The 12,077-nt window shown below is 44.6% G+C and overlaps 1 protein-coding gene across 1 annotated transcript in view; it reads left to right on the plus strand.

Moving 5' to 3' along the window:
* The window catches only part of mmp24 (matrix metallopeptidase 24), a 57,230-nt gene extending 48,444 nt beyond the window's left edge, over positions 1-8,786 (plus strand). Inside the window, exons 8-10 of the mRNA XM_041955134.1 lie at positions 917-1,055; positions 3,986-4,252; positions 8,422-8,786. Coding sequence (XP_041811068.1) covers positions 917-1,055; positions 3,986-4,252; positions 8,422-8,786 — 771 coding nt within the window. The remainder of the gene's footprint in view (positions 1-916; positions 1,056-3,985; positions 4,253-8,421) is intronic.
* The last annotated feature ends 3,291 nt before the right edge of the window (positions 8,787-12,077 follow it).

Here is a 12,077-nt window from a genome sequence, read left to right on the forward strand (position 1 = left end):
TCGTTGCTTTTCGTCTTTCTTCTTCTTTCATCCACGTTCTTCTCAGCTCCACGATAGTTAGAGATACTTAGAGATTATTGGCGAATAATGATGAGGGAAGAATACCAAATATCTTATGAAGTGAACCACTCAGCAGTCCCAGATGGGTCCCGTAGAAAAGCTCAGAGAAGCAGCTGTGGGCTCTGGATCAGAGCTGGGACATGAGTTAGTCTGCACCCTTCAGGTCTTTCCTCTGATAAAAGCTGCTGTTTGAAAACACTTCCAAGAAAGCATAAAATCTCACCTTTGTCTCCGTTGTCAAAGTAAGTGTTGAAGTGCGGCGTCCTCTCCAGCAAAGCTAACGGGCTCGTTACTGCTGGAGGGCAGAAGCAGCCTCTGGTGCTCGAAAACAGCCACAGAGACGCAGCAATGAGCTGCTTCCACACCGGAAAACAAACTGATGAGCAGCAGAAAGGTGACGTCTGTGGTGGTTTCAAACAGCATTTCTTGGTTTTACAAAGAGAAACAATTTCAAGGATGAAGAATCACTGGTTGGTTTGTCAAATGTGCTTCTGGTTAACCGCCCCGCCCCCGCTGAAGAGCAGCACAGCGTCCTGTGGGGACGTCCGGGACCGTCTCCCACACAGTGACCGTCTCTCTGACAGCTCGCAGTGATGACTGACGTGTCACTGCAGATGATTTACAGGTACGGCAGCTGCAGCTCTGGCGTTGCTGCTCTTCTTCCTCACTGTTGTTTTCATTGGCAGGTCAAACGAGCGAAGTGGGCAGACACATCGATATGAAAATGCTCGAGTGAGAGTGTGTCCGCATGCATTTATGGCTAACTACAGGAGCTGAGCTCGTGCATGTGCGCCCACTTCACGTTCAGGTGCAACGGAAACCAAACTCTTTTAACTTGTGACTCGTCGTGTTGCAGGACCGCTGGTTTTGGCGTCTGAGGAACAACAAGGTGCAGGAGGGTTATCCCATGCAGATCGATCAGTTCTGGAAGGGCCTGCCACCTCGCATCGACGCCGCCTACGAGAGATCCGATGGCAAATTCGTCTTCTTCAAAGGTACGAGGAAAATGACTCACGAACGCTGGCCTTCCACCAATCAGCATCACGGTGTCACAGCTCTGCCTGGAACTGGGCCTCTGGTCTCGTGGGTCCAGACATATATACAGAGAAACAGGAAAAATGGCGCACCAGGTTATTTTTTGTCGCCTCAGTAGCATCGTTTTCAGAAAGTTAAACCCGACTAAATAGTCTCAGTGTGCAGCAGAGAGATGGAGGAAGGTGTTAAGAGTGAGTAACTGGGATCACACACGTTGCCTGAAAACACATTGTTGCACAGAGTGTCACAGACATCGCACCTCATCTCCCCACCAGATGTTTCGCTTGAGTCTCTTCCCATTAGCGAACTCGTGAAAACGTATCTGCTGTTACGTTTGTGTCGATCGTCGGCTCCTGCGGCGATGTCACAGAGCTCGTCGGGGGTTAATAAGTCCCAAATTTACTAATGTGCCATCAAGAAGCACGTTCGGATCGTATTTGTCAGTTTGATTTCTTTCACAAATGTGAGAGTTTTTTTGTTGCAAAGCTGCTCTGAAATCAGTCAGTTTTGCTCACAGTCTTCGGTGGAGAAACTTCAAATCTCCGTCTCCCATCTGCTCCGCTGTTATTAGACTCTGTTCTGCTCTCTACATGCCCCCCCCCCCTCCTCCTGGAAATATATTTAATAAAGTGTGAAATAGAGAAAGGCAAGGCAGCAGGGAGCACCCGGCCTAAAGTAATAGAATTTCAGTCAATGTATGAAACCTCCCTCATCCCCTGCCTGCTGACTGTGGAGTCACTCATTCCCCTCTCTCACACACACTCACACACACTCACTCACACACACACACACACACACACACACACACATCTTCTGACGGAGTGTCCTGCTATCGCGGGCAGCCAGGAGCAGATATTAATAGCTTTGCTCTCTCAGCTGCCAACTCTCTCTCTCTCACACACACACACGCACGCACACACACACACACACACACACACACACACACACGTGGACACACACAGATGCTCAGCGATGCTTCTTGCACACATTTGGACGAGCACAAACACACGTGGACAAAACACACACGGAATGAGGTGGATTTGTTGTTTGTCAGTGTGTGTGTGTGTGTGTGTGTGTGTGTGTGTGTGTTTGCAGGCAGTGCTCTTCTCCATCAGCTCACACAGGGTGACTTCAGGCTGAAGGAAACTGGTCTTTCTGTTTCTGCTTTCTTCTGTTTTTACAGTGTCGTAAGCACAAAATCAGCTCCAGCCAATAATCCAGAGGCTGATGGACACGACAGTCATGCTTCGATTGGCTGAGAGGTCGCTTTTTCCTCTCGTCACTGCTAGAAAGTAACTGAGTACTTCTACTCAAGCACTGCTTGTCACTAACACTATCTGGTTCCTGTTCAGGTTTAGATTTAAGCGAATGAGACACAGCGTACTGTCAGAGATCAAACCAGTGCTTCCTGACCTTTTAGGCTCGTTGGCTGTAAAGAGATCGTTGGGGTTCTCACATGGTTTTATTTAGATGATTCTTTGTGGATCCTTTGAGAACCGCTGGACTAAACCAGCTCCACCTCCAGCAGCTACAACTTCTGTCAGGATTCATCTAATAACATGATAATATATCAGTTATGAGACATTCTTCTGCAGAAGCACTGAAACATTTGATACTTAAAGTACACCCTGCTGGTAATAAATGAGAACTTAATGAGGATTTTGACTTGTAATAACTGCAAAGTAAACCAGGTACTCGAGTAACAAGCAAAAACACAGTGAAAACAGCTCGATTCCCCTTCAGCTCAAACTACAGACTGAAAATGTTGTTTTAATGACCAAATTTTAACCCCAGTTTTTGTATGATTAATTTTTTAGATCCATTTTTCTTTTGTTTTTTTATATTCAAGACAACAATAATAATATTGGATCATTGGAATTTATTATTGGACAATAAATTCCTGCAGCAATAAGTATATCTATCTAACTCAAATGAATAATTACTCAAACTACAAAAATTAGACCTGAATGGTAAAAGAAATCTAAAATTCTTCATGGGTTTGTTTTTGTCCTCAATGTCTTGAGTATCCAAACACAGTAGAAGTTAATGATCTTTCTTTCTATGATAATGATGGAATTGATGAAATGCTGCAGGTCTCATGGATCGATCACCTTCCGACTTGTTACCGACTGTCTTTTTTTGTTACTGTCTGAAAATGCTAAAATTAGGATTCAGTGCCTTAAACTTGGTTTATGTTCAATGTTCCCATGTTTATTTTGCTTTATTTGTGATGATGAGTTCTGGCTATTTGGAGGAGCTGCTGTCGAGTCAGGCTCAGTTAATAAAGCTCAGTAAAAGAGCTTTTATAGAGCAGTTCTGTGATTTAACCACCAGTCTTTATTCCCTCTTTGTCTTCTCCCACAGCTTCGTCTGAATAATAACTGGATGTTTATAAAGCTACAGAGAGGCTGTTTAATCTCATCAGTTACTACAGTTTAACCAGGACTGTCACAACTCTCTGTCCTGTTTCAGATTTTCAACAGAATCAAATAATTTCATTTATTTATAAGGGTTATGTTTCGGTGTTTTCACACTTACATTTTTTTTTTTACCTCTTTGTTTTTCAGTCTGCAGGCAGGAAATCTCAGCTGTTTGAACACAGAAAGACAAAAAAAGCAAATGAAGTGGCCTTGAGCCAAAGAACAATTGATTAGATTTTGGTGATGATCTGGATCTGTGATTTCAGCTATTAAATAATCATTTCTAAATATTAAACTAGGGAAGAGAAACACTTGATCGCTCAGCGGTTTGTTGGAGAGTAAAGAAATGAAATGAGGCGCAGACTTTAATGTCTGTGGTTGTTAACGTCCTCCTGAAACACTGAGATGATAACGCTGAAAATATGCGTCCTATAAGTAAAGTGCTGACTCATCTTTCCCCACATTTTCAGGCGATAAGTACTGGGTGTTTAAGGAGGTCACGGCTGAGCCGGGGTACCCTCACAGCCTGGTGGAGCTGGGCAGCTGCCTCCCCAAAGACGGCATCGACACGGCACTGCGCTGGGAGCCAGTTGGAAAAACCTACTTCTTCAAGGGGGACCAGTACTGGCGCTACAATGAGGAGAAGCGCACGGCGGACCCGGGATACCCCAAACCCATCGCTGTGTGGAAGGGAATCCCCGACGGACCGCAGGGCGCCTTCATCAGCAGGGAGGGATGTGAGTGTCTGTGCATTATCAAACATTAACAAACGATTCGCACACTGCAGCTTTATCGACGTTCAGACTCTAAGAGATCGGAAACAAAGGTCACCAGGTTGAAGACAAAGTGTGGAGTTGAGGCACACCTGAGATCCTCATCCCCCCGCAGGTGTGACTTTGTGACTGAGCGTACCGTCAGTGGCTGAGCGGCATCCACAGAAACAGAAGGGATGCACTGTTTGTAGATAAATGCTGACACAGGTTTTACTGCACTGAACGGCGACGGCTCCCTGATGTCTTTGAACTCATCACTGTTCTGTCAACATTTGACCCGACTGATCAATGAAAAGACTCAAGTCTCAATCTGACAAAATACTAAAATCATATTTAGATGTTGGAGAGCTGTCAGACAGGCAGACAGAGAGACAGACAGACAGACAGAGAGACGGACAGACAGACAGACAGACAGGCAGACAGACAGACAGACAAGCAGAGAGACAGAAAGACAGACAGACAGACAGGCAGACAGACAGACAGACAGACAAGCAGAGAGACAGAAAGACAGACAGGCAGGCAGGCAGACAGACAGACAAGCAGAGAGATAGACAGACAGACAGGCAGACAGGCAGGCAGGCAGACAGACAGACAGGCAGGCAGACAGACAGACAGACAGACAGACAGGCAGACAGAGAGACAGGCAGACAGACAGAGAGACAGGCAGGCAGACAGAGAGACAGGCAGAGGCAGACTGACTGACAGACAGGCAGACAGGCAGAGACAGACAGGCAGGCAGACAGGCAGACGGACGGACAGACAGACAGACAGACAGACAGGCAGACAGACAGACAGACAGACAGACAGGCAGACAAAAAGACAGACAGACAGGCAGACAGACAGGCAGACAGGCAGACAGACAGGCAGACAAAAAGACAGGCAGACAGACAGGCAGACAGACAGACAGACAGGCAGGCAGACAAAAAGACAGGCAGACAGACAGACAGACAGACAGACAGGCAGACAGACAGACAGACAGTATAATTTGTTCTTCCACACAGCGTTGATGCTCCAGATGAATAACTCGCCACAGGCCGACTCACACTCGCTGTCTGCTGGAGGAAAAGTGCTCATCATCACTTCTGCTTGTCGAGTTGTGACCTCAAGACCCTGTGACTGCCTCAGAGGGTGTGTGTGTGTGTGTGTGTGTGTGTGTGTGTGTGTGTGTGTGTGGACATGGTCGGTCAGGCATGGTGTCTTGGTGTTAGATGAGAAGCTGGAGTTTGGATGCTACAGACAAGTGATTCACACACATGTTGAACCTGCAGCTCAGAAAATCTTCACAATCAGTGAAGTTTCAAGGTGGACGCCCAAGATTATCTGACCAAATGTGAAACATGGCCACAACCTGCCTTCTGCTCCTGAGTTCTGCTGCTGAATAATGATGAACATTATGATGTCACAGTGAAGCTGACCTTTGACCTGATGGATATAAAATGTCCTCACTTCATCATTTTATTCTCTGAGGCATTTGTGTGAAATTTTGTTAGAATTAGCAAATGAATTCTTAAGTTATGGTCAAAAATGCACTTTGTGTGGTCACCGTGACCTTTGACCTTCGACCACCAAAATCAGTCCAAGTGAACATTTATGCCAAATTTAAAGAAATTCCCTCAACGTGTCCCTGAGATATCGCGTTCGCAAGAATGGGACAGACGGACAACCCGAACACATTATGCCTCCAGCCACAGCTGTCACCAGCACAGAGGCATAAAAACAGGTTTTCCATGTTTCCCCCAAGAAGTGAATCATCATCCACACCCAGGACACTAAAACTCACCACTGCAGCGCATGAAATATTCATAGTATCAGCAGATCCTAAAGGCATCGTCTGTTCAGCGATGGAAGGAACTGTGAAAAAAAACCTTTATCAAACATTTGAAGACATCATCTTTCATTCATCTGCGTGGAGTTTTATCAGCATTAAGAAAGACGCATTTACTCGCTGTCAGTCATGTCCAGTCAAGACTTGGTCATCCAATCCACTTTTATTTACTGAAATGTTGATTAAATGTGTGTCTGACACACTAAATTAACATTAAATAGCAACAGGTAGTGCGACCTGCCACTACTTCACTGTAACTGGTGACAGTAGCTGCGTTTCCATTACAGTTGTTCGCAAAATATAAAAGCAATATTTCTGATATTTCGGCAAAGTTCGGACGTCCCGCGAGATTTCATTTTGAGGAAGATGGCCGAAAGTGTTAAGCCCCTCCCCCCTCAGTTCTCTTTCAATCTTCTTGTAACATTCAGCATTTCGTTGCTGTTAATAATAGCTCCGTCTCCTCCTCTGTCCACACATACCGCGCCATCTTCCTCGAAATGAACCGCTCGCCTGACCCCTTGCGTCATGTCCGCTGACCTCTGTGACGTGTAAATGCGAAAAAAGTGTTTCCATTACACTTTTGCGATACACTTTTATATCGACACGTCTGAAAAACCACCTCATGAGAGCGTAAAAATGTTCTAGCCATATTTGAGAGGATCTTCAAAATTTAGGTGTTTCCATTACCGTTTTTTTATTGCGATATTTAGGATTTGGGCATTTCTAGGGGCAATAGACAGCTATAGATAGTCAGAACGTTTTCTGTACTGAGCTTTTCTAATAAGAAAGAGAGGAGAGATAAAAGCAAATTTTAGCAAATCCGTATATTTATTCCAACCTCAGTGACTGAACAGTGTCCCCAAAATAATGTTTCACCTTTGCACACTTAAATTTTCGCTCCCTCATGCAGGGAAATGCAGCGCTGCCGTCCAGGAGAGCAGCTCCGCAGCCACAGCAGGCTGAGCGGGACAAACAGTAACGTAAAGAAAGGTTCTGCCATATTTTAGCCAACACTGGTACAATGAAATCACCTGAATCAGCCCTGATAGCGACCTCTGGGATCTACCCGCTGCTCTCCGGTATCTTTGCTCTTTAATAAGCTCAAAGCGGTGGAGGTCATTGCACAGGAAGCTTCAGATTCCAGCTTTAGTTGAGTTTAAGCGTGCTGAAGAAGGTGCAAATGTGAGAGAATAAAAGGAACCAGGAACACATGTTCAATGCAGAACTTACAGGTCGTCTTGTGGTGTTGTTGGCGGTCAGGAAGACAACACAGCTGATGTGTGCACACACTTATTTTAGCTTTTGTTACACCCGCCTGTATATGTGTGTGTGTGTGTTGTTGTTGCTGAAGGTTCATCCCTTCATGTTTTCTCCCCCGGCCTCCCATCTGTCTCACAGGCATTACATAATATCGCCCTTCAATAAAAACAACCACTGCTGGGACTGAAATACTGTCGCTGCCTATAAGCACTGTGTCACAGTAGAAATGTTATTGCCTCTAATGAGACGCTGCACCACGGGGATCTACCGGAGCTGAGAGAGCGAGCTGAGGACACTGACGGATGTTTTTCAGTTTCAGAGAAAGCTTTTCTTGAAGAGTGAAGCTTCGTCACTGTTGTGCATGTGAGTGTTTGTCCGCTTCGAGCGAGCTGTTGAGGAAACACGGCTTCCTGGTGCAGTCATATGATATTTAACCGAGCACGGTGCAATGCTCCTGCACTGATGTGGCCACAAGGGGTTTTTTGCATTGAACGGGTAATTTTACGGCTCCAAACAAATGGCTTGTGTGAAGAGCTGAGCGGCTGCGGAGCTGGATTTGTTGTTCGGCTGTTAGGATGATGCAGTGGATTTTCAGGGTGGCTAGAAATGTCTTGAACAATATTTTTTTTTTACTGGTGATGTGTGTGTGTGTGTGTGTGAATCGGTTAATTTTACTTTCAATATTCCAATATGAACAACAGCATTTTGTGTCACATATTCGCCCATAAAAACAACGAATCGATGTTCAGTTTAATGAACTGTGTTCCACAGTCTAAGAAAAGCTCATTTTGATGTATTTGTCGTATATTTTCATAGCATTGTTCTTGGAATTGTCTCAGAAATTTGTAAAACAATAACACAATAAGGTCAAATTGTCATCCATTGACACTGAATTATCAGATTATGTTACATTTAGCTTGTTTCAGCTTGATCAACCCACTAATTTCCCTTCTTTGTTCTCTCTCCTTTGCCTCTACCTACCTACCTTTCTTTCCTCCCCCTCCATCACTCTTTTATCCCCCCCGCCCACTCATCCTCCCCTCCTCAGACTACACATACTTCTACAAGGGGAAGGAGTACTGGAAGTTTGACAACCAGAAGCTGACGGTGGAACCCGGATACCCCAAGTCCATCTTGCGCGACTGGATGGGCTGCGACCAGTCTGACATGGAGCGTTCCGGAAGCAAGGGTAACCGCGGTGACCGCCAGCTGCCCCTTGACGACGTGGACATCATGGTGACCATCAACGACGTCCCGACGACGGTCAACGCCATCGCCGTGGTGATCCCTTGCATCCTGTCGCTGTGCATCCTGGTGCTGGTGTATACGATTTTTCAGTTTAAAAACAAAGGAGTGCAGCAGAACACCATGGCGCAGCACTACTACAAATACCCCGTCCAGGAGTGGGTATGACAGGCAACTGTCCTGCCAGGAGGTTAAAGTTCATGGATTAAAGAGGGTCGAGCAGTCATCGTGTTAGCTAGCTTATCTTGGCTAGTGGCCAAGAACGCTAGCAAAAAACAATGGAAAGTCAATGCTGAGAGACGCTAATTGTGCTAGCTAGTGATCAAAGGGCGCTCACTGGAAACGCTCTGCGGGAGTAGATTTAGACACTGGCTGTGTGTGTGTGTGTGTGTGTGTGTGTGTGTGTGTGTGTGTGAGGGGGAGATTCGTGCCTGTCTTGTGACACAAGCTCTTCAGTGTAAAACAGCAAGGATACTGATTTTGTCTTTTCCCGTTCCTCGCCGAGTCTTAAAGCAAACGTGGCTGAGGACAACGAGAACAGACACTCCAGGAGGATCTGATTGGCTGAGGACAGATAAACAGCCGATTCTTCGGTCTTGCTCACCTGATTTGGCCACAACCTCTCTGGTGAAAGTGACAGCTGATGAGTGATGCTGAACTTTGACTATTTCTTCTAGGACCTACAACACGACTCTCTTCTCAGTGAAAAGAAAAAGAGGATTTGAAGAATATGCTCCTCAAAACCAGACACCACCTCCAAGTTTGTTCTAACAGCAGCTTACACGTGAACTACTTCAACTATTAAGTCAGATGAAACTTATTGAAAAAAAAAGAAAAGAAATGTTTTGAAGAAATTAAACTTGAAAATAAAATTTAGGTAGAAAGGCCATAACAAAAAGAAAACCAAGGATCTCTCTGTGGATCACTGAATTTTGTTTAATTTATTTTTAGTCGTATGGAGCTGTAAAACTGTCAAGGAGGACCTTTTTCTCTCTTTTTTTCACCATACACAACAAAACATCTTTATCATCATTAATTCTTCGTCAACTTCGTCAAAAACACCCCTGACCTAGTCAAACACAGCTTGGACTGGTTTGGGCTCATATAGAATAGATAGTCATCAGCATATAATGATAGAATAGACTAATGACAGTTCTACAGCCTTATCGTATCTCGACAGGTGTGCTCATATTTAACAAGCAACACACAACCACAGTCCGTATTTATGAAAGTGCTTGCCGTGAAACTTAAAGCCGTGTTGCTAAGTGGTATCATTGTTGGTGCGACTTGTCGCAAAGACAAGTGGATTGCTTTCGGCTCTGTCAGAGACCAGTGAGCAGAAACACAAGATGGACACCACTGGGAATAAGACAGAAGAAAGAAGCTTGTTCACTGAGGAGGTAAAGTGAAATTGTCATAGTTTTAAACAGCAGGGGTTGGTGCTGGGATGGACGGGGGGACAGGCTGAGAAAAAAGCTCATTCAATCGGTTTATAATGGAGACATGAAAGCAGGTGTAAACGGTGCCAGCAGGACTGGATCACCAGTCAGCCTTCAGACAGAACTGGACTGAAAGCAAAGCTTACAGGGAACCGACCTAAACGCTGATGGTGTCATGATTCTGTAGCCGCTACAGTGTGAAATCAACGCTAACTTTGTGAAGGATCCCCGGTTTATTGTACCAAATATCTGTTTATGATGAATAATAAGTTCAGTGAAGCAGCTCAGTTCAGAAAAGTCGTTTTAGGCCACCGTCTGTGTTATATTTGATTTGATTGGATGTTACAACAGCTTTTCTTTTCTTTTTTTTGGGCTTGCAGCAGCGAGCTCTCCACGTTCCACCGAGGACGGGGGCTCCTCAAGGTGTGAAAGAACTGGAGGAAATAGAGAGAGAAAGTGAAGGGGGTCAGAATAAAGCCGGGTTTCAGCAGACGAGGAGGGGGCTGCACAGAGGATATATGTATTAGTATGCTAGCTGCAGCGCGGCGACATCGACTGAGCTTAATGAAGTACTTCTGTTCACAAACCTCTAATAGGGGCTACCCACCCTCCACATCCCTCACTTTAATCCTGCTGTCCTCCTCCTGTCTTTTCTCACTGTCCTCTTGTAATGTTTCAGTCCATCTGGTGTCGTCTTTGTCCGTCCGTCTATTCTTTCCCCCTTTTACCTTCTCCTCAGTCCATCTGTGCTGCTTACCTCGTCTTTCTTTACATCTCTGAGTTCAGCATCTCACGATGTTTTAATCAATGAACCATCTGTGTCCTGTCTGTTTAACACCCGACGCTGCTTGTCCATGTTCAGTCAGGCTGCTTTCATTATGTTTTCATTCATGATTTAAGTGCTTTAAATGGTTGTAAAGGTTGTAATTTGACTCCGGTTTTGTGAAAAGTGACAAAAATTCTTGTCTCTAAGAAGGATTTTTAAGACAGGCTAAATTTATTTGTATAGTACCTGTCAACAACTGTCAAGGCAACTCAAAGACAAAGAGGCATTAAGAAAGGAACACAATATAAAAAGACAATATGAAAAGATATTTAAATAAGATTTAAAAGAGTAAAATAAGATAGAAGCTGTAACAGAATAAAACAGGTGAAATTAATGGAGATTATACTACATGATATTTAAACAGAAAGGTTTTATGTCCTTATTTATAAGAAATAAGAGCTGGATCAGACCTCCAGTCCTCTGGGACTTTCTTTCCATGTGTGGTGCAAAGAAACTGAACTGAACTGGACTCTGGGGAGAGTAAGCAGACCTGATGCCAGAGCATTTGAGAGTTCTGGATGGTTTGTGATGGAGCAGCAGATCAGAACTAAACCATCCAGTGCTAAAACAAAGTAAATTCTTTGACACACAGCGAATCAGAGTAAAGATCTGAGAACTGCACCACTGTGGCCTCTCCTGGTCTTAGTGAGGACTCTAGCAACATCATTCTGAATCAGCTGCAGCTGTCTGATCTGAGATCTGTAAGGGCAGCGTTAGAGTAGCCCATCTAAGGTAATGGGAGCTAATAGGAGCATGTAGCCGTTAAACAGAAGAGGCCTGAGAATGGAGCCTTGGGGTACTCCACATATCCTGTTTGTCCATGTATGTTCCAACATGTGATGTCAATCGACCACAAGTTGTCCTTGTCCTTCAAATAGGACTTAAACCAGTTTAACACTGTGACAAAAAGTTCCAACCAGTTTCCAGTCTGTCCAGTAACATGTCCAAACAGACGTGAAACACCCAGTTTTACTTCTGTGTACTGAACAACCTAAGATGCGTTATCGCATCAGTCACTTCCAGCTTTACAGGAATGATGATTTAAATGGTTTTATCTGTTTTTGTGAGACAAGACCAGAAAGTTGTGAACATCAATTTAAGGATTTAAAGTACAGCAACCTGCAAGAGGCAACTGTTTCAATGATATATAATCACCTGGAGGTCAGGTATGGTCACTTTTCCAATCTCAGGAAG

The sequence above is a fragment of the Chelmon rostratus genome, chromosome 2 (assembly GCF_017976325.1).
Source record: "Chelmon rostratus isolate fCheRos1 chromosome 2, fCheRos1.pri, whole genome shotgun sequence".
Classification (NCBI taxonomy): Eukaryota; Metazoa; Chordata; class Actinopteri; order Chaetodontiformes; family Chaetodontidae; genus Chelmon; species Chelmon rostratus.